Source organism: Tenrec ecaudatus, chromosome 1, assembly GCF_050624435.1.
Source record: "Tenrec ecaudatus isolate mTenEca1 chromosome 1, mTenEca1.hap1, whole genome shotgun sequence".
Taxonomy (NCBI): Eukaryota; Metazoa; Chordata; class Mammalia; order Afrosoricida; family Tenrecidae; genus Tenrec; species Tenrec ecaudatus.
In genome coordinates this window covers 112,310,585-112,333,500 of record NC_134530.1, presented here as the reverse complement: position 1 = coordinate 112,333,500, position 22,916 = coordinate 112,310,585, and the positions used below count along the sequence as shown (strand labels likewise).

Genomic DNA, 22,916 nt, shown 5'->3' with positions numbered 1-22,916 from the left:
CAAACCTGTCTACCTTTTTCTGCAAAGGACTTGCCTGACATCTTGTTAAACCTCCATAATTTTCTTTTGATTACAATACAGCCAGGCTTTCAGTGCTTTCTCAATGAACATTTGTCAAAAGCATCACAATCTTTTGCGGGCGGAAGTGTCGAATACCTGCTGCTGAGTCAAGTTTTCAAGGGGAGCCAAGAATCACAGCAAAATCGAGAAAAGGGCAAAGCAAACAGGTGAGTGCTAGACCATTTTAAGTATCCTTGACACAGTCCATTATCAGTACATATGCCTATTTAGTTACTGAAATACTTATTGGCCATTCCACAAGTAGCAATTTGTTAGCTAAGCATTAGGACAAGTTTAGGCCAACGGAAACAAGATAGATATGAAATGATCTACTGTAAATACACAAAGTCTCATGCAGTGTTCTATAACCATTCTTCCAGGTGTTCTTGATAATATCTTTTCAGACCTTTAGACCACATGTTTAAAAGAAATCACATTGATACAATCTTCAGTTGTAAAGCAATGAAACACGGGCTATTAGGAAAATAAATATAAGTTTTAAGTGGCAAAATTAAACCTTTGGGGAACCAACTACAATTTCTTGTGTTTTGTGAAATTATAGGTAAAACAGAAAAATGAAGTATTTGAAGACAAGTAATTTATCTAACACAGAAGCTAGACAGAGCTATTTTAGAAAATAATATATTTATCTCCACAGGTGTGGACAGACCAACAGGGCATCTAGTCATAATAGTGTCTCACACTTAGTATTTATGTGCCATGTGGCATGCTAATCACCATTCACATGTCATCAAATTGAATTCTCACCATAACCCCATGATGTAGACACTACGATTATCTTCTCTTTCCAGTTAGAAGACAAGGGGCATAGAGAAGTTAAATGATTTCTTCTAGGTCACAGGTCCACCTTCTGAAATGCTATGATTTACCTTTCCAGATTCTATAAACCCTGGGAATGTGTAGAATCTATCCCCTTAATTGCCCTTATTTGGAGCCTATTGCACAACACGGTACTTGGTGGCATAGTGGTTACTTGTCGGGCTGTGAACCACAAAGTCAGCACTTCAAAACCACTGGCAGCTCCACAAGAGAAAGACGAGGTTTTCTACTCACATAGAGTTTAAGAGTCTTGGAAACCCACCGGGGCAGTTCTACCCTGTCCTAATATGGTCACTGTGTGTTGAAATGAACTCAGGAAGTGAACTGCATTTTGTGATGCAAAAGCTGTGGGATGAAAACATAACTACAGCCAAAACTAATAAAAAGTTTCATAATAAAATTTATATGGCAAAAGGTTCAAAACAAGAAGGGCATCCTATAGGCAGTATTAGATCCAAACTCTATTTTACAAAGCTCTTTTCGAATCAAGCATCCAGATTAATGACTTAGGCTTCTGCCTACCATTGTTCTTTTCTGAGTACAGGTGCTGGTAAATGAATCTACATGGCCTGTTACTATGGTACGGTTGACTAAGAGCCTGCTACTTATTATGATCATTTTCTTGCATGAAAGGGCTCATCGAGAATATCCATTTATGTTGAGGACAATTTCCATTCACCCAGTTCAGAGAACTCACTGTTTATGAAATGAACTCTAAATAGAAAGAGCTCTGCTGGCTATTTATTAGACTGCTAACCACAAGATCAGCAGTTCAAAAGCACCAGCTTCTCCATGGGAGAAAAATGGAGCTTTCTGCTCCAGTAAAGAATCACTGTTTTAAAAACTCACAAGGGCAAGTGTCCCCTGTCCTAGATGGTCTCCATGAGTCGCCAACAATTTGATAGCAGTGAGTTTCATGGTTTTTTGTTCTTCTTTTTCAGTTTAAAGTGAGTCTTAGACCAATAAGGTGAAAATGAGAACTCAGATTTATTCAATGTCTAAAATAGCAATCATCTTTTCATTAAGAACTAATAGGATGTTTCCACAAATATGCATTGAATGCTAAACATTTCTTAAATAAATGAACATCCTGGGCTCTACTACTAAGTTTTCCTACATTTTATGTCATGATTGGCCTTAAGACAAATATTCAAGCACTGTCAAGACCCAAGTAAGAGCTCAATACTTTTATCAGAATATCTGGGAGATCAAATTTGCCATAGAATCAATAAATCTGGAGCAATTCACATTTAAGAAATAGAAAAAACAGGACTGCAAGAGTATTTTCCCTAAGCTCGCTCTGTAGAGGGAGAAGGTGAAACAAGAAAAATAGACTTAGTTGGAGGGAATAGAGCAATGAACTATGCAGCGATCACAGAAGGCAAAAAATTCAAAGGAAAAAAAAGATATATTTGAAAACCATTATCAAGGCACCAAAATAATATGCTTGTGCTCGTAAGAAAGGCTTAGATTTACAAATGGCGAAAAGTAGTGAAGCCAATATACTGTGAAATAGTCCACAGTGAGAGATGAAAGGAATGGATAATTTCACAGCACAATTTATGCCTTGGTCACACATAGTAGACAAACGAGGATGTAAGACTTTAACTGTGAATTTTAGCCAATGTAGTCAATCAGTGCTTAAAGCCAGGCAGAGAGTTTGGGCTGTTCGGGAGAGTAAAGAGAAGACCACATGCCACAGTGGGTTATACCACTTAGTATAGTTCGCTACTATTTTGTGGCCTACATTTTAAAATAAATAAATAAATAAAAATTTAAAAGACAGGCAGAGGCCTGGTTTCTCAGATGGCTTTGTGTTATCATTTCTAGGATCTTGCTTCTGAAAAGCTGATAGTGGCATAATGGCTTAAATTAAATTTAGGCAAGAAATTTAAAATTCTGCAAGAACCCACCTACCATGTGTATAGATTTCACCATACTCCGGATGAGAGACAAGAGTTTCTAAAAGCATAAAGAAGAAGAGAGCCAGAGAATATGAATCAGATAGCAGTAAGAGGAATTTAGGCCAGGTGAAACCTTTTATCAGTAAGGGTTTTGTAAGAGGTTGAGGTATTTTCATTTGGGGAAAAGATTTTGGAATGACGTATTATTAGTGATGGCAAAACACAACTGTAGGAACTCCTTTGTCCTATACATGCTTAAGTTCTCATTTTCAAAGTTGATACCTTTTCTTTTCAAGAAGCCTCCAAATTATCCAAGCTATTTTAAAATCTGAAACGTGTTCATTTACTTACTAGCATATAATAAATCACATATCATGGCTTATGCTTTTACTCATTTTTGTATTCACCATAAACGTTTGCAACAAGGAGACAGGGAATGATTCTTCATTAGATTGGACCTTTACTTAAATCTCCCCACAGTTATTTAGATGTTGCCAGATTATGATTTGTGAATTTTAAGCATTTTGGTTTTTCTTTATCTTTAATTAAAGAGAAGAGATTTCTCTTCCGAGAAATGTATTGTCCCCGAAGACATATGTAACAGTTGGGCTACAGCATAACCGGTTATATACAAAGTGAACATAAAGGTCAAGGCACTGTCAGATTCTGTCACTGACTGACATTGGCCTTCTGACAACTTTAAGGATAAAGGAGAAACAAGGCACTAACTTTTAGGAAAACAATGGAGAAACATGGAACATACCAAATTTCTAACTCTGAGAGCAAAAAAATACATATCTAAAAATTTTAAAGGAGTCCTGGTGGTACAAAGCTTGAACATTCTGCTGCTAACCAAACGATGCTTGGTCCAAACGCACCACCTGCTCCACAGGGCAATGAGAGGTGGTCTTCTTCCATAAAGAAACCTTATGGGGGCAGTTCTTTTCGTCACTGAAATTTTGTATGAACTTGGTGGCAACAGTTTCTGGTTGTTGCTATTTTTTTTTAATTTAAGTTAAAAGAAATTACTTTCACCTACCCCACTAACACACAAGTAGAAGCTGACTCGAGAGGGGCCTTACATGACAGGGTAGAACTATCTACCCCACAGGGTGTCCAACGTGGACATTTTTTGGGAAGCAGACTGCTGCTATCTTTCTCCCATAGGGCAGCTGGTGGATTCAAATTGCCAAGAACTCTGGGACACGAGGACTGCGAATGATTCTAAAAGAGTATAAATAAAGACGATCTCCACTAAAGGATGATTTTGATTGAAAAATTTAACATTCGGGTGTTGCTACTACCTCTTTGGGTTATAAATCTCCAGGCTTACACAGTTCAGGCAGGGAACAAGTACTAAGTTAGTACTGTACCTATTTATTAACAAAACACACAAATTTTGGTGCTCTAAATAATTTTTTTAAAGGCTCCAACTTCTGCTTTGAATGTTTTGATCTTAAAATATTTACACTATGCCTAGGTGTATATTTATTGTTATGGGTATGGTAGATAGCTTTAACGGAACATTGTAAGTTCTGTCTTGTTTAAAAGATTGATTTGATCACTTCACAAAAGTTTCAGGTCCCTACATTTTTTAAGTAACTCAAAAAATTGAAAACCCCAATTAACACAATAAATTGAATATCAATCCAGACCTTAAAAATGCAAACATCATTCCAAGATAAAAGATTTTGTTATTTGCTGCTATAATAATATACTAATAGGTCATTATTTTATCAAGAATATGAGGTTGCATTATTTTAATAAAATATTCACTGTATTTCTAATATACTCTTCCCCACAAAACTTATTTAAGTAGAAATATATTTTCAGATATATATTGCTTTCTAAAGGTAATGATCCTATAAAATGATACCTAAACTCAAGACAAATAAAAAGTGTTAAGAGGTCTGTCTTCCATAAATCATTGCCTTGGATCATTTAATGCTTAAATGACAGTTAAGGGTCATAGAAATATTTACTTACAAGTGTCACTAATTTATTAGGAAATAGCCATGTGGATCTTCCATGATGATCCAGAAACATGCTGCAACTCTCCCTTTCTTACCCAGAAAGCAGCCGCCAAAACTTCAGAACACTATGGCGGCACTGAACATCTAGCCTACCATCCTCATGGGATTCCTCACACACCATTTCCCTTAACCACTGGCGCCAAGAAGTTAAAAGGTCTGCACGTAGATTGTAATCAATTCAGAAGTCAGGTAGGGAAAAAAACAGAGCAGGTTTGTAGCTGGTATTATATATATTTTTAGCAATGAAAAAGTAAACTGACTGATGGGGTCACAATTTTTAAGGTACTCGTTTAATAAAGAAATGTACAAAAAGAAAATAAGGCTGAAATGATCCCAGGTGACGCAACAATATGAATTACTCGATCATTATCTTTTGTGCTTTAATTATGAAAAAAAGATCTCAGTGGATTGAAATAAATAGAAAAAAAACAATAGTTCTTTCAAAAGGAAGCTCTTCACAAAAACACATAAATGTTAGTAGGTAACATCCTTACCTTGGGCAGGATCAGGTGGACCAAACTCCAGAGAGTATCGTAAAATGAAGTTATTGTTCCATACATAGAGTTGGTTATCTCTTGGATTGTAATCCACTGCAGCAATATACTGATACTGATTGGGGAAGGGAACATCTACATATTCTCCTCGGTTTAATCGGGTGTTGTAGATGTAATCAATTGCATTCTTGCCGGTTTCACTTTCATTGTCTTGGTAAACTGACCTCACTACATAGAGGACTCCACAGATCATGAAAGCATTTGAAGCAGCCCGTTTGTCATACACAGTCTCCCACGTTGCTTCAAATCGAAGGGTATATGGATTCAGTTGGCTAATAACTATCATTCCATTGTTCTGCTCAGTGGCATAAATGACCCATAAGCCATTTTCATCAACTGCCAGGTCGATATCAGTCTTCCCGCCCCATCTATACGGTGAGGTATCATGGTAGTTGGCATAATTAATGATGGCCTCACCACTCTTAATTCTAGTCCTCAAGTCAAACTTCACAATATTTCTTGTCCTTTCTTTGTTGAAGAAGACAGCACCGTCGTACACCACAAACCCAGTACCATCTACTCGGTTTGGAAGTTTGTAAGTTGTTGTTTGGCGACTGTTTTGGAAATCTTCTAAGGAAGCAAATTCTATCAAAGTATCAGTGCGGTAGGGAGTCCAGGGCATGAAATAAATTTTATCTGCAGCCTGGAGAGGGTCCTTGCACCAAGCACCTGCCTTTTGCTCAGCTTCATAGATACACGGTGAGTCCACAATTGCTTTCAAGGTCCCAGGGCACACAAAAACTAACAGTCACAAAGAAAAGACAAGAAATGAGACAAGTTAAAAAACTACATAAGAAAACTCAAGTTTCAATCATCATAAATAAAAAGAAATATTTATTAGAACTCAGTTGTACCAAAATTTCTCTCTGAATGTTAAAATTAGTGGACCACTATACAACAAAATTAAGATCATTCATAAGTGAGCTGGCACTTTAAGTTTTTGCTTTTTATGTAATAATTTGTCATTTTGTATTAAAAGATTGTTTTGTATATAAAACTCTACAAAGTACTTTATTCCAGCCCAAATTTCATACCCTCCACAACGGCTTTCTTCAAACTTTTCTCAAAAATAAACCAACAAAAACCCAACCCAAACAAAGCAGGTAAAACAGAAAACCCATCGTGAAGTTTTATTTAGAACTTTTAAGGAAGGTAGAATGAAAATTAAGGTGGTTTACTCTAAGGAACATAAAAATTCAAAAAGTGCAATTAGAAACAGAGAAAACTAAATACAAGGAAAGCAGCGATGAAGCAACCAGGAAACCCGTGACCACGGCATGCTATGGAGAGGGTTCTGGAAGCCAGGCAAGGTGACACTTTAATAAGAAAGGACTCACAGGAGTCAGAAAAGGAGATAAAGGGTGAAAAAAGAACACAGAAAAAACCCTCCCCTCCCAGACTTCGGAGTTTATAACCCATCAGCAGATTTAGCAGTCAAATAAATTCCCTGTAAACAGTCGACTTCTTTAGGAGGTGCATTTCTGAGTTCCTGCCGATTATTTAACATCAGAACTATTGTGAGGGAGGGGGAGGGAGGAAGTTAACATCCGTAAGGCACATAACAGGGAGCTGGGGTTCGGACAGTACACGTTATTTACCTTTTTGCTCCACTTCTATTTTAAGCATTGGAAGAAAACATAAAAAAGAAGTACAAGGAAAAAAGAAAAAAGATTAAAATAATTTGACTTTTAGACTAAGACTGAATTCTTTAACGATGCTAAATACAGGAGAGTAAGAGCTGCACTAGTTCGGATAAAGAGAAAACACAACAGGGAGACCTCGCGGAAGAGAGATTCTGAAGTTACACAAAAGAACATGGATCAATCATTTTAGGAGATTAAGGAGGCAATACAAATATGTTGGCATGTTGCTTCACTTAGTGTACCTGAATAAATAATGAAACTCTTTACTAATGCATGCTATACATACTCTTGCCTTTCCAAAGTCACTCAGCATTCTCATAAAGTTTTACTTTATGTATGTATGCTATAGACATAAATGCATGCATAGGGATATCATCCCCATTTGTGTGCAATTATTAAGTTGCCTAAAATTAGATCAATATAAAGCAGGACAATATATTTATTTAAAACCCACAATTAATTTTGGGAGTTGAGATAGTAATATTTTTCCAAGATATTTTGCTAGTAGAAATATACACATATATATAACTATGCATCTCTATACATGCTGTGTTTCAACTATACTCTTTCTAGAATAATGCCTCTTAAACAACTTTAAATGCCTCCTTTTCAGAAATAAATAAATCTCCTCCATACCCCAAAGAGAATTTTTGGTTAATTGGGGTCAGGTGATGCCTTTTTCCATCAATAAGAATTGCCAAATTTATTTTTAGGTGGATATATATACACACATGCTATAATCTTATAAATTAAATTATACATCTCAAATGTTATGACTTAGTTTATAAAAAAAGTAAGCAAAATACATACAAGGGAAAAGCAAGCACAGTAGGCAAGGAAAAAAAGGAAGAGAGAATCATGGTTAGCTTATTATGACATTTTCAACCATCATTAATGTACACAGAAAAGCAAGCTAGCATGCAAAGACAATCATACTGAGCATTCAAAGCAAATACCTTGCCTCCACAGACCCCATTACAAGGTAAATGCTATCACTAAACAAACCTGATTAGTAGAGTTACATGGCAAACAAAACAAAATAATAACCCTTCCTCTAAAAAGTTTAAAGAAATGGAAATATGCAGCTGAAGGAAAACACACTGCCCCTGGGTTGATTCCGGCGCCTCGGGACCCTGTTAAGGAAAGACTAGAACTGCCCCCACGGGCTCCCACGGCTGTAATATTCTCAGAAGCATCTTTCTCCCAAGCAGTGGCTGATGGGCTCAAACCTTTGAGCTTCTGATGAGCAAGTGAGCACTTAACCACTACACCACTGGGGCTCCTTAGTTCTAGGGGAAGGAGAGAACGCTGTCTGAGAATTTAGCCAGTGAAGAGTTCCTAAAAACTACATGCCATGAAATACGATTTTTAGATTGTCTCCAGGCTTTGCAGGATGTTGCCCGAATTCCATAAAATGACCAGATTAATGTCTGTGTGTCTCCCTCTTTCCTTATTAAAATGCATTAGGGTGTGCTACACTCTATCTCCTAACTGATTACTCCAAGACACTGTAGTTGCACATTTCATTAAGATGCCTTAGCTTGATTAATTTTTTAAAATTGCAAGGATTCATCAAGATTAAATATTGACCTGAAACACCTTTGGGAGAAACATATCACGCAAACATTTTACCAAATGAATGGCATATAACCTTTCTCAGTGAGCAACGCCTCCCCAATCAAAGTTGTCTATTTTACCACTTTCAGGAAACATCCTTCTTCCTAAAATAAGGATTTCTGACTATACCCCAGCTAAGGGAAGAAATTCAGAGTTATTAACCCGGGAACAATACTTTGTATAGACCACCAGCCCTGAAACAACTCTTCTGTAAGGATCATTATACCCGCTCAGAATCAATGATGGAAGGGCGTTGGGGCAAGCAGTGGCCGCGGAATCAGCGGTGCGGATGCTTCCACTCCGCTGCTACAGCTGGGTGCATTTCAGGAAAGGGAGGCTTGCTGAACTAAATCCTCTAGTTGTAAATGAAGAGGATTTTACATTTTAAAATAATGTTTAATATTAACACATAACATAAAAAAGTTTTAAAAAGACGTAAAAAGTATATTTTGTTCTCCTGTTTTTAAAAATGGCTGGATTTTAACATTATTTTATTAATGCTAAGATTACAGGGCAGTTACTGAGAAAAGTATCGACTAGGAAGGTTCCTCTGCTTTGTGACTTAACTGGTACTAATAATGTTAGAGGAAAAATGTGCCGATGCAGATTATCGATTAACTGAAAGTAGCATGAAAGCTGAAAAGTTGGACCCACATGTAAAATAAATAATCAAAGAAAACGTTCTGATGTTTCATGGCTCCAATAAGGCATGGAATTTTTAAAGCGGAAGTAGAAGTCGTCACAGGGGCAGAAACTCCTCGAATCAACTTTGCAGGGCTCTCAAAATTCTCTCAACCCAGGAGAACATAAATATCCAATAAAAGTAATGAAGTCAGCATTCTCTGTCACATGCTCAATCTATATATGACTTTTAAAAATTGGAATGAATTAATTCGTAACAATGCATTTACTTTTCTACAGACCAAACACACATGTATGACCCATCAACATTCATGTTAGGACTACATGAATATGTAAGACAAGAAGCTGATCAATATAAGCCAAAGCCTACATACTCTGTATTTGAAGTGACACACTATTTCAATTGAACAAATCTAGTGTCTTATGTATTCATATGAACAATTTAATCAGAAATTGGTGTTAATTGCTTTTCTCAAATAAAATTCACAATTAAAATTAAGTTATAATTAATGATAATTCATAATTTTAAAGTACAAAAATCAAAACCAAGCCCTGCTTGTGGAATGCAAAATTCCAATCTGATTAATCTCCTTTATCCTCCAAGATCTTTATGACTCATTAAAATGTCTGATAAATGCACATACATTCCATTCCTAACACTTTGGTTAATGACAAATACAGAGATTACCTGGCCAAATATGCAAATCACATACAATGCTGTGCTTGTGTATAAACACACAGAGAAAGGCAGCCCAGCATGTGCAATAGTTTCTGTTGAGTAAATGTATTGTAAACATTTCAGAAATCAAGAAAAATGTCTGAAATGGTCTAAGAGTAATAAGGAAACAGCTTGGGGCAAATAAGTTCCTGGAGGATTTGTCCTGGATAGAAACTGGCGTCAAACCAAGAAAGTGCAGACAGACAGACAGACAATAAACGTTATCTGATGAGGTCTATTTTCCTCAACTGAGTAAAACGAAAGAAAGGCATGCTTTTGTCACACAGTATGCACTCTCTACTAAAACAAAAATAAAGCTAGAAGCTAAAAAGTATATGGGGTGGGTGTAACAAACAAAACACAGGAGTGGAAAATGAGGGCAAATGATATATGGTTCTTCACAAGATTTGAACAATCAGATCGTTTACATTGAATTTGCATATTTGTAAATTCCATGTAGTTTATAGTGTGCCACTACTGTACAGTATATGGGAATGATCATTTTTCTTATTCTTTAGCAAGGAGTGGGGGTGAGTGGGGGGAGTAAAGCCAGATTTATTTCAGTCTCGTGCACACATCTAGAAAGATAACAGAAAATTAATTACTGTTTGTTTTGTTTTTTAAGGACAGAAACTAAAAAGAAGCACTTCACTGTGTTTAGCTATATGAAAGTTTAATGCACAATGTACAATACTTCTGGAGAACTGAAAAAGTAAAATTTTGAAAGTTAGATGTTCCAGAAGATATCCATAGTTTTCCTTTCTTAAACAGCACAAGAAATAATTTAGTAGTCAGAAGATAATGTTTGCTTAACACAGTCCTCGTTCTAGGGACTAGGTTACAGGAGCTGTTCGAGAAAGACACAATTGCTGGCAGCTCTGACTGACCCCACTGTGTGGGCCTAGACGCTGTCTTCCTGTTCTAATTTGAGGAGACAGAAATCACGCTGAATTGAGGTGAAAGTGACTTTATGGAACAAAATAATTGTGGTTAGCTCAAAACAATGCCCTGTTGCCTGAGTGGCACAGGAGAGTGATTGTCTAAGTCATCAACACTAGGCAGGAAAAATGGCATAAAGATCCGTGTACTCAGTAGGCCTCCAATCCTATAAATGGCATAGAAAAAAACCAACTGAAAACATAAAAGCATCCGTTTTGCAGTGACACAGGAACACAGAGCAGGATGGAAAGAAAAGATCGTCTGTGTTTGGCCTTTATCTGGTATCCCACAAAAAATCACTTTATCTAAACAGAGGCGGACGAGGGTGGGGGTGGGAATGCTGCCTTTCCTGGCATATGTAAGAATGTTTACTCCCATGTTGCACATGCAACATGGAAATTGTGCCCTTTGGGTTTGGAAATACCAGAGAGTTTGGCTAGATGACTTTGTCAAAACTCAGTGATTACTTAAGGTGATGGAAAGACCAATTTCATTCATTGGTAGATGCAATATATTTTATCTTAGAATGGTGCACGAACTATTTCATATTAACAAAATTGTTAAACCACATTTACTTCAACATTCAGTGGAGTGACATTTTACTCACTAAAGTGAAAAAAAAAGAAAACAGAACATGAAAATTTTGACTTACGAAAATTAGGGAATATACTCAAGCGTTTAGGCTGCTACTTTTCCATTCAAATCAGTATAAAATGCAATTTAAACGATGGATTCTGAGATTAGGAGGGGAACTACACAGAATTAGAGCATCAGCTGAAACGTGCTCATAAAAATTTCAACTGATTGCCCATATCCTTTTGTAGGATCTTACTAAAAATGAACTTATAAAATTAAATAGAAATGTGAGTAGATATGCTCTAGCTATCTGTCTTTTTCAGTGTTTCACCTCTGAATATGATAGATGCTCTTGAACACAACAGAAAGGAAAGCACTTGCGTCAATTACTGCTAAGGTAGCTTTTACCAGGCACTACACAGCAGGTAGCCATTCAAGTAGCTCAAGATTAAAACTGAAGTCAATTCCTTCTTTAGAAAACTGTGAGCCAAACCAATTTGTCAGCAACTGGTATTGGGCAGAAGTACAGATTTCTATCTGCCCTATTGAATAGCTAATTCAAGTTTGTTTTCTGGAAAAACACTAGCCTTAAAAGCCAAACACTTAAGAACACAGACAGACACTTGGCCAGCATCACACTATGGCTTCCTTCCACACTTCATGAAGCTAATTGGAGGCCGGGGTCTGTTAGTGCTCTGCATGCATAACGGTTTTGTAGGCCATAAACATTTGCTTCTTTCACACGTGTCGTCGTCGTCTTTCTGCATCAACAAGGAATGCTGCAGAAAAATAAGAACTTCATATACTTACTATAAGGGACACATTCATATTGGACTTCAAGGTATTTGTATGTTCCAGGACATGGATCAGGAAATACATCTGAACCAGTAACTACTATACACTGTGTTCGATTGTTGCACCTGCAAAAGAAAATGCATAGAGCGTGTGGAACACCGTATGGATTTGTTTCATTCTTATTAAACAGAGAATTGATTTAGGTCTTCATCAAGCAACTAGGACCATATAACAAAAATTACAAATAATATTAGATTGTTCAACATTCATAAGAGTTAAAAAATTATATTCTTTTATGTTATTTTTATATCATGAATCACACTCAATCTTAACTCAATGGAAACAAAAAATAGCCAACAGCTTGCTACTATTGTTTTATTTTTAAACTACCATTTTAAGGTAAATGTTTGATCATTTCAAATGAGGGTTCAAAGATGATTTCAGCTTACCAGCTTGATCCTGGCCATCAAATTTATCCATTATAATAACATGGTACAGCCCACATAATGATCAAGGATGCACTTGAAACACCTGGTACACTATCTCGTACAGAGTGGTTAAAGCGCCTAACTTATGAGGGTCCACACTTCGAAGACCCTCAGCGACACGAGAGTAAACTGAGGCAGTGTGAGCTCATGAAGAGTGTGCTACCTTGTAAACCCTATGGGGCCCTTGTACTCTGTACTATGGGCTGCTACGAGTCGGAATCTACGCAACAACAGTGGGTGTGCGGTTTCTTTTTGTTTAGTTTGGGTTCTAAGCATTACAGCTACTATTGTTATAGATCAATGGACTCACATTATCTATAATATGGCTTAGGTCCCTAGCTTGTTTGACCTATTTTTTCAGTTTTCTTTGGGTTAACTCCCACTCATGGCAACCTCATTCCTGTCATAGAACTGTGTGCCATGATATTTTCAACATCGAATTTTCCAGAAACGGGCTACCACGGTCTTTCTTTTGAGGTCCCTTTGGATTAAGTAGAATCTCTACTTAGTACATACAGAACATCTATCCTTTCAGTAAGTAGCCAACTACATTAACCATTTTCAATACTTAGAGATGCCCCTTAAAAATTAGTATTCCTAAAACATAACCCTAATAACAAGAGAACTAACATGAGTCCAAGAATGTTCTATTTAGCATTAATTAAAAGGAACTATTATCTTATATTTGAAAACTATTAATTCATGCAAGATAACTAACTAGAAGCTCAAAATCTAGAGAACATATGCCTTTGTCCAAATGGTACTCTAATAGGGTCTCTGGTGATAATGTTAAGTTTTATAAAGGCAAAAAAATTTTTACCATTTGATTTGATTACCACCCAATGGAGTGTAGTATTTGCAATTTATTATGTTTTCTGATAAGTATATAAATTAAGAAGTCAGAGAAAGCAGAACAAGAACATTAACAGCAAAATTTATTTGACAATTTAAATACTAGATATTCTAATGTGCACAAAATAAACAAACAATAAAATGGCAATATAAAAAAGAGTAAGCAGTCTCACTACAGAATAAAATCTTGGAAGACATCAGGACCTGCGTGAAGAAGGGAAGCGTCTTTGGGGCTGTTCTAGTTGTCATTTTAAAATCACATCAATCTGCTGCTAAGAGCAGAAAACCCTGAAAATTTCTGCAGGATCAAACACGCAAGTCTTCTAGAGAATTCAAAGGACAATGCAATGAACATCATAGGTCAGTCTTACATAATTTTAACCAGTATTGGCATGCAGAAATATCGCCGGTTGATAATTCTATCACAATCCATTTATAATATATATCACGTACAATAATTTTCAAGAACATGGATAATGTAAAGGATAATGTTAACTAAACTTAAATATTTCATACACTCTATAATCCTTTCCTTACAAATAAAGTCTCCTGGTAGCATCTCCCAACTTGGGACAAGTGAGAAAGGTTGAAATATAATATGAAAATAAAAAATTTTCAAATGTCAAAATTTGTCTCACAAGAATTCTATAAAAGAGATATTAAGGTGTCTTGCTTCTGTTAGATTTTGTTTGAAATGCATGAACTTTTATACTCATAACCCAGCATTCTGTGATGCTCACCTTTGTGACATGATCACTGAAGACAAAATGGGTGCATAAGCTAATGTGGTGAATAAAGCTGATGGTGCCTGGCTATCAGAAGATAGAGCATCTGGGGTCTTAAAAGCTTGAGGTTAAACAAGTGGTCATCTAGCAGGGAAGCAACAAAGCCCACATGGAAGAAGAACAACAACCCCTGTGATCACAGGTGATCATGGGATAAGGTTATCAGGCAGCAGAATACCCAAAACAAACAACCATTTAGATGCAAAGGAGAAGTGGGGAAAGGAGACCCAAAGCCTATCTGTAGACAATTGGACATCCCCTCACAGAAGAGTCACAAAGGAAGGAAGGAGCCAGCCAGAGTACAGTATAGCATGGATGAAACACACAATATTCCTGTTAAGTTCTTTAATGCTCCTCCCACCCACCACCACCATCATGACCCCAGTTCTACCTTACAAATCTGGCTAGACCAGAGCATGTCCACTGGTACATATAAGAGCCCGCAACACAGGGAATTCAGGACAGATGAACTCCTCAAGACCAATAATGAAAGTAGCAATACCATGAGGGTAGGGGGGAGGTGGGGAAAGAAGGGGGAACAGAGTGTAATGATCAACATACAACCCTTCCTGCCAAACTGGGGACAAACAACAGAAACATGGGTGAAGGGAAACAGCAGACTGTGTAAAAAATGAAAAGAAAAATAATTTATAAATTATCAAGGGTTCACAAGCATGGGAAAGGGGGGGAGGGAGAGAGGGAGGGAGGGAGGGAGGGAAGGACTAACAGAGGAGCTGATACCAAGGTCGTAAGTAGAAAGAAAATGTTTTGGAAATGATGACAACATGTATACAAATGTGCTTGATACAATTTATGTATGGATTGTAATAAGAGTCCCCAATAAAATGATTTTTTAAAGTTTTTGTTTGTTTGAAAGAAAACCAATCACCATAATTTAAAAAATAAAACTTGAGCTTATTTACTTTATCTGAACAAGTTTACATTATTAATATGGCCATAATTACATGTTCCAATTAATTCTAAAAGCAATTACTACAATTTATAAGAGCCATATAACATTTAGTTCTTTTAATAATCACATTGTATAAAGCATTCCCTTTAAGACTGATAAAAGTATTAATTCCAGAGCTATAAAGTAAAAAGTAAAGTTAAAGATAATTGAATTAATGAGGACAAACCAATAAAATTATGCATATTGCTAGAATTCAAGGTCTTCCAGAATATTAATTTTACATTTGAAAATTCCCAATATCTATCAGAAATACAAAAGGTTAATCTTGAGAATATTAAAATTTAAGGGCTTAAAACTGATTAGCAAGAGTTTGCAAAAAAGAAATATAAATGTAAACATTAAAAACAATCAAAGCTTTTTAAAGCAGTATAATGACTTATGAAAAGAATTCATGATTTAGGAAATCTAACTATAGCAATAAAAATACAGACGGTATACTCTTTAATGAATAAAGTAAGTATCCTTAAGCAAGTATTAAACAGATGGAGTAAAGGTAGTAACATACCAGGAAAAATGAACAACCCACTGTTAGTGGCAGAATTTGTTGTTAGATGCCATCAAGTTGGTTTCAATTCATAGCAACGTTCTGTTTCCTACAACATTAGAAAACAACTGCACAATGGTTTTTAGGTTTGAGCCCATTGTTGCAACCATTGTGTCAATCCATCTGGTCAAATTCCTTCCTCTTTATCATTGCCCGTCTGCTTTATCAGGCACAATTTCCTTCTCCAGGGACAAATTTATCCTGATAACATGCCCAAAGTATTGGATGAGGCAAGTCTCCCCATCCTTGCCCCAGAGGAGATTTCTGGCTATGCTTCTTCCGAGACAGACCTGGCTGTTCTGTTGGCAGTTCATGGTGCTCTCAATATCCTTCGGCAACGCTGTATTCCAAAAGCATCAGGGTTTCTTCTTCAGTCTTCCTTATTCAGTCTTCCTTATTCAATGTCCAACTTTCACAAACACGAGCGGCTTGAAAATATCATGACTTGAGCCGGGCGTAACTTAATCCTCAATGCTAACACCCTTGCTTTTCAACATTTTAAGGGCGAGTGTGCAGCGATGTTACCTCATGCAACGCATCATTTAGCTCTTGACTGCTGCTTCCATGAGCATTGGTTCTGGATTCAAGCAAGACAAAATTCTTGACAACTTCAAACTTTTCTGCATTTAACATGATCCAGTTGTAAGGATTTGGGTTTTCTTTATAGTTGTAATCTATAATGAAGGCTGCAATCTCTGACCTGCATAAGCAAGGGCTCTTTTCATTCTCAGCAAGCATGGTTGGTCATCTGCACAGCCTAGGTTGTTAGTTAGGTCTTCCTTAAATATCTGAAAACTATTAAACCAGTGAACTGTTAAGAGTGCAGAATTGCAGACTACGATGTTTTTAGAATGAAGGTTCCCCCTGGACAGCAAAACAAAGTAACATTGGCTTAAACCCACCCGCCGCTCAAAAGAAAACAGTGCTTCTGTTCTAAGGGGGAACTATTCATTGGAATCAACTAGATGACACCGGGCTTTTGTTTTGTCTTTAAATTGTCTTATAAAGTGGAAGAGAACGCAATTACTTAGCCACAGATTCAAAGTAAATTCCAGCCAACAACTCTGTTTCATATTTTCACTCTAATAAAAATGATAATATTTAAAAAATACCTTCCCTGGGGGTGGAGTGGGTAATCTCAGCTATGGGCAATTTTTTATTTATGATTTCTCTTTCTTTTCTTCCTTCAAAAACAATTATTTCTTTATTTGGAGTATACTTTAAATAATCTGCTATATTTTTCTCAAATATTAAACATCAGTACTACCGAGCGTGAATTTTTAAAAAGAGGGAGAAAAAAGTATTTGTTTTTAAAGCAAATTCTCAAGGCAGAAATCAGGCCAACAGGACCAGAAACTCTGAAAGTGCATGTTTAATAAGAATCTCGTCTCCAGGAAATTCTGGTGCAAACGTTTGGGCAGCATTGGCGCAAGGATAAAACAAGATAGGCTGAGATATTTTCATCAGCAAGAAGACAAACCTATGTTTGTCAACACATGTGTTTGCTTTGCACATTGAGTAAGTTATGAGTGACATCTTAAAGAATCAGGTAATCGGTATATTTGTAAAGGTAGCGCAGAAGAGCATTTACAGTGTTTAACATGCACTTTCTTACTTAATTCAATTACAAGCTCCAAGAGTTTTAATTGTGCTAATGCTGAGCAAGTATCAAACTGTATTTGTTAAAACTTTCAAAAGTTGGAATTTAAAATAGGTAAAGGGCTAATTATTTACCTGCCTACATTTGAAAAATGAAAATATCACCTACATGTTATTTCCATATAGTATTTTTGGTTTCTACTTTCTGACTACTAATGATTACTTCTTCTACATCTTTTAATTTTTACAATTCTAGATCATGAATTGAGTACAGGAGTCAAGCAGAGAATTTCACTTACAACTAAAATTAACTCAGTGATGCTTTCTTACACTATCAATTTCAAATACCACAATAAAAATATTTCTCATATTAATTCTCATAAAACTTAGATTTTATTTACTAAAACCCATCAACCACAACAGAAAAAAATGTAAATCCTGCATATAGGGTCATAAAGTTGCTTTAAGTAGATCAAAACACTGAATAAAAAAAATCTTTAGACAATACATTCCTATATTCTTTCTAACCTAAAATAGAGGGCAGAGATCTATTCAGGAATGAATCAATTGAATATTTCAAAAGCTGAAAAAGAAGAAGAAAAGAAACCAGAATGTTCCTTATGCTCAAAGAAATGTCAATTTACTTACATCCTAGAAAAATTTAGAATATTTAAAGTTACAATGTGATAACAATGTCCAGAATTGTGCACAATATATAAGACAAAAATACTTTCAAAGTCTACAAAAATAATTAATGAATCTATTATAAATGTTATTACTCTCCAGTAGATACCAACTCATGAGCAAGCCTACGTTCACAGAGTAGACTGCTGCATCGGGATTTCCTAGGCTGGGTTCTCTTGAAGATGCCTTTGAGGGGGTTCAAACCACTACCATTCCAGGTGATAGAGGTTATAAGCACAGGTACCAAACCAGGGACCAGCAATCACAGTGAACGGAAGGATGGTAGCTAGCTCACAATATAGTAGTACACTCAGTGTACTGTTGTCTTCTTAATTTCATCAGTGTTCTCAGGTCTCAATGTTAATTGAAATCCCCAACACTTTAAAAACAAATTTCCTCGAGAAAAATATGTATAATTAATGAAAGTGCATTTTATAGATGAGTATCCATTATTATATTTATATCCTAGTTAGTTTGTGAAATTAGTCATGACAAATTCACAAAAGTACTTAACACAATTTTCACCATTAGTATAGTCATGCATTATTACTAATGAAGTAGTCTTAATAACTCAGATACTTAGTATATGTTGGTTTTCTATGATCTTTAAATTTTAAAAACAGCCTTTAAAATTTTTTTAAACTTTGAAAAGCTTTTAAAAAACAGCTTACTAGCACAGTGCATTATAATATAAGCATAAATAACAACAAACCCTCTCTGCTCTTCAGTCAATTCCATCCAACAGTGGCTCTACAGAACAGGGGAGAACTGCCACTGTGGGATCCTGTGGCTGTGACTCTTTATGGGAGTAGAAACCCACTTCTTTCTCCTTTGGAGGGACTGGTGGATTTGAACTGCCCACCTTGTGGTTACTTGCCCAAAGAGTAACTACTATGCCAAGTTGCTTATAAATCAACGAGGTTTTTGCTTGTAAATGCTGCTGAAAGAGCACATTCATTTGCTGAGTTGATTATCAATTCTCAGCAGAGGCTTTCCAATCACAGGGTCAGAATTACTGAGTTGTGTGTCCTTAAAAATAGGTATTAAACTTTCCAATCTCAGCTTTCTCATCTGGAAAAACATTAATGACACTATCATTAGAACTTTCTGTTAGGGTTAAGTGAAATACTGTATACAAGCTGTATGTACCATGTCTAGATTATGTAACTCAGTAAAGTATGCATTATCAATACCATGTATAAATGAGAGCAATGAACAGACCCTTATGATGGGCATGGATTTGCAAACCTTAAAGAGACGGGACATTTAAAATTTTTTCTTCTAGAGTAGTCCTTTGACTGTAAACATTCTTGCCTCTATACAGCATTAATAACAAGCCAGATTCTTCATGCAGATTTGTTTCCATTCCAACTCTAATCTGGAATTGTACAATGTCCCAACAAATTGCTTTTACTCTTCTTTTGATTATCTTATGCTCATTGTTACACTTTACCAAGTGCAAAGTATGGATATGAGACTTCATGTGGAATCTATTGTGAGAGGTGTTTTAATCAATAGCCTGGTTCTGCTGATTAAGCAGGGACTTCGGTTTTGGCAAGATAACATTAGTTTCTCCAGTCGTGCTCCAAAATCCATTGGGGATCTCCAGCAGATCATTAGATATGCTACAATGAAGCTTCTTTAAATTACTTCTTCACTGTCCTATCAGCCCCGTCACCAACGACGGCACTGCATTATTAGTACTGCAGCTCCCCTGTAACCTGCACTAGGGCTATGTCTCCAGGCCATACAATGCCATTTTCAATGGAAGCTTCTGCTTAAAAATATAAATTAAGAAAATTTCATTATCTCCTGCCAGGGGCCATTATTCACCACAGTTCGAGGAAGATTAAAAATGCAAAATCTACCGACATGAACAAATACTCTAGCATTCAGAAGAAACGCTCAGTATATCATGACAGAAACTAAAATTCTAAGTTTGATGAAATTTGTAGTCATCCTCTGGAATAGTCCAGTATTTTTACTGTGTGTGTGTGTGTGTGTGTATATATATATATATATATATATATTCAGTGAAGTTTATTTCAACAAGTTCAATCTCTTAAAGGAGTATATATTTTTAATATGCTATGGTAAAATACTACCAATAGCAGGTCTGAGTTACTATGTGCCTTAACTAAAGCACTTCTTAAGAGATTAAATACATGTTTTCAAGGTACCAAAGACCCCATGTAATGCGATCTTCCAAAAGTGCCAAGTATAAACAGACGACATGTATAACCTCAAAGAGTTTAAAGTACAAGCACATGTGAACTATATGTTCTATACGAATAGAACACCCACAACTGAATTGTAGCAAATAAGAATCCATTGTCTAACTGGCGGAATAGAAATGTTTCATTCTTGAGTCTCAATTAGGAACTAATTTTGGATCATGAAAGCCAATAATACAACACCTAAGAAAGTGATTATCTATTTAGGAACCGGGTGGGAAAGTATCCTTTGGTTTCCAAATTATTTCTCAATATGCTAAAAATTCCACATCATCCAAGTACCTCTGGTTACTAGAACAGTTGTCTTCTTGGGGTCAAACTTATAACAAATTTTTATATACACAATATAAAATATTTTAACACTGCAAGGTAAGCCTGATACAAATAGACTTTCCTTGTGGAGTTATCAGGTAACTAGGAGGGGAAGAAAAAGAAGTTGTGCTCCAAACTACAAGGTTACAATAATCCTGAAAAATAAAAGAGAAAAACTGAGTCCAATGTGAAATCAAACCTTGTTTGTTTTTCCCTTCTTAACAAGATGGTCTTTTACCATCTATATAATCTGTAGCGCTAAGGAAGTGGGTACTGTTTTCTTTAAATATTTATTAATGATGATTTGTGAGCCTAACTAATTGCTAGGTAAACATAACATTAGGGAGCTAAATGGTGTGTAATTAATATGGTAAAAAAGAGGTGTTGTATAGTAATGCTCCTATTTGTCACAGAACTATGTTCTCATCATTTATTTAATAATTTGTGTAATTTAATAGATTTCTATCGCTCATGTAGAATTTAATTCCTGAGGCAGGTTAAGACATCATTTTTTAAGCATTGTAGACATTGCATTGTTTGAATTATTTTAAAATCACCAATAAAAAAAAGCTCCTGACAGAATTGCTGGCATAAAATGCTTCCATCTCGGTAAATGGCTGCATAATATACCCCCAAACAGTATATATTTTATGAACTTCTTAAATTATTAATATTTTAAAATATTTTAATACAATCCTGATTTTTAAAAATTATAATCATGAGCGATTATTTATAATGGTATCTAATTAGAATTTTCAGAAAAATTCCAAGTTACATTCGGTAGTAATCATATACAAAACAAGAGATCTTTTCTACACTACAAATATATAAGCCGGTTTGAATATGAAAGAATGTAAGATAAGAGAACTAGGGCCATCCCTCCCCTAATAAAAAAAGGTAAATTTCAGTAATCTATAGCAAGTCCACAAAAAGCGGTCAATAAAACTCTGCTTACGCTAATGTTTATAAGATAGATATTCAATTTCTTAAGCTGTTTTAAACTTGAAAAGCATAAAAGTGTTATCTCGGTAACTATTTTATATCTGAGTGAAATATTTGCTTGGAATTACAACTGCAAAGAATACAAGTTTTAACATTTTAGGTTAATATGTATCACAGAAAAGAAAAATGTTCTCCAAAATCCCACATTAATTCCTAAAATAAGCAGTATGATATGACAATGCTGATTTGCTAAAAACAACTTTCTGTGTTTTAGAAACCTTTGAAATTCCTTGCAGTTTTTACTGGACCTTGGGGTCAGTTTAATGCAAATTAGGCTTGACTCACTCTGAGCCTTATTAATCCAGGAGAAAATCTCTTGTTTGCAGAAATGCGCATTCAACATAAATGTGCTTGCTTTTATTAGCAAAATCAGAAGTATTTATTTACAAAGCATCCACTGAGAGAAACTTTCATCCACAGGGTCATAGGGTCTCACTACTGAATGAAAGGCACAAGGTAATGCAAGTGGAGGAAAACTATAAAATTTTGAAATATTTTAACAATATCTCTTCTGTGACCAAATTTTCAAGACCTCTGCTTTTAATAATTCAAAAATTATGATGACCCGTATCAATCAGGAGCCATTATTTTAAAAAATGTTAACTTACTGCAGTTTTCACTTGCAGCAACTATCACATTTTTAACAAGGGAAATGGGAAATCACTATGGGATGCCCTAGTTAGATTAAATTAGCAAGAAACTTGTTACCAGGCCATATAAAAGACACAGCATAATAAGACATGACCTTGTAGAACCTTGGAGCCAATCTGTGAAGTTTTTCCTTTCCAGAACCCTTGCTAATTATCTGCAAAGTTACAGACTCTTTTGTCATGGGTTATTTTTCTTCAAATTGTGAGGGGGTTTTGGTTCCTAAATGTGTAATTAGTCTTCTTGTGACATGAGCATTGCTATCCATACTCGCCAAGCACTCCGGTTCTCTTACTCTGCTCCTCTAAATGACCCTCAGATTCACATTGGTCGCTGCCAATCTTTTCCTTTTGTAATTATTTACGTCCGAAAGATCATTCGGCGAAGCGATAGTTTCACCCTTATGGCTCGACTTTTCCACAAATAGCTTTCTGGTCCGTTAATTACCCACTCAGAGGATTAGAATTCGAAATA

At 35.8% G+C, this 22,916-nt stretch overlaps 1 protein-coding gene and 1 pseudogene across 13 annotated transcripts in view; one reads left to right on the top strand and one right to left on the bottom strand.

Annotated features, from left to right (window-relative positions):
- Positions 1-22,916, bottom strand: part of ADGRL2 (adhesion G protein-coupled receptor L2) — a 188,569-nt gene that overhangs the window by 44,880 nt on the left and 120,773 nt on the right. For all 13 annotated transcript variants that reach the window (XM_075557579.1, XM_075557586.1, XM_075557611.1 and 10 more), the window contains exons 4-5: positions 12,337-12,446; positions 5,332-6,132 (exon numbers count right to left, since the gene is read on the bottom strand). In XM_075557579.1, the coding sequence (XP_075413694.1) occupies positions 5,332-6,132; positions 12,337-12,446 (911 nt within the window). The remainder of the gene's footprint in view (positions 1-5,331; positions 6,133-12,336; positions 12,447-22,916) is intronic.
- On the top strand, positions 2,538-2,650 carry LOC142437687 (small nucleolar RNA SNORA4; annotated as a pseudogene).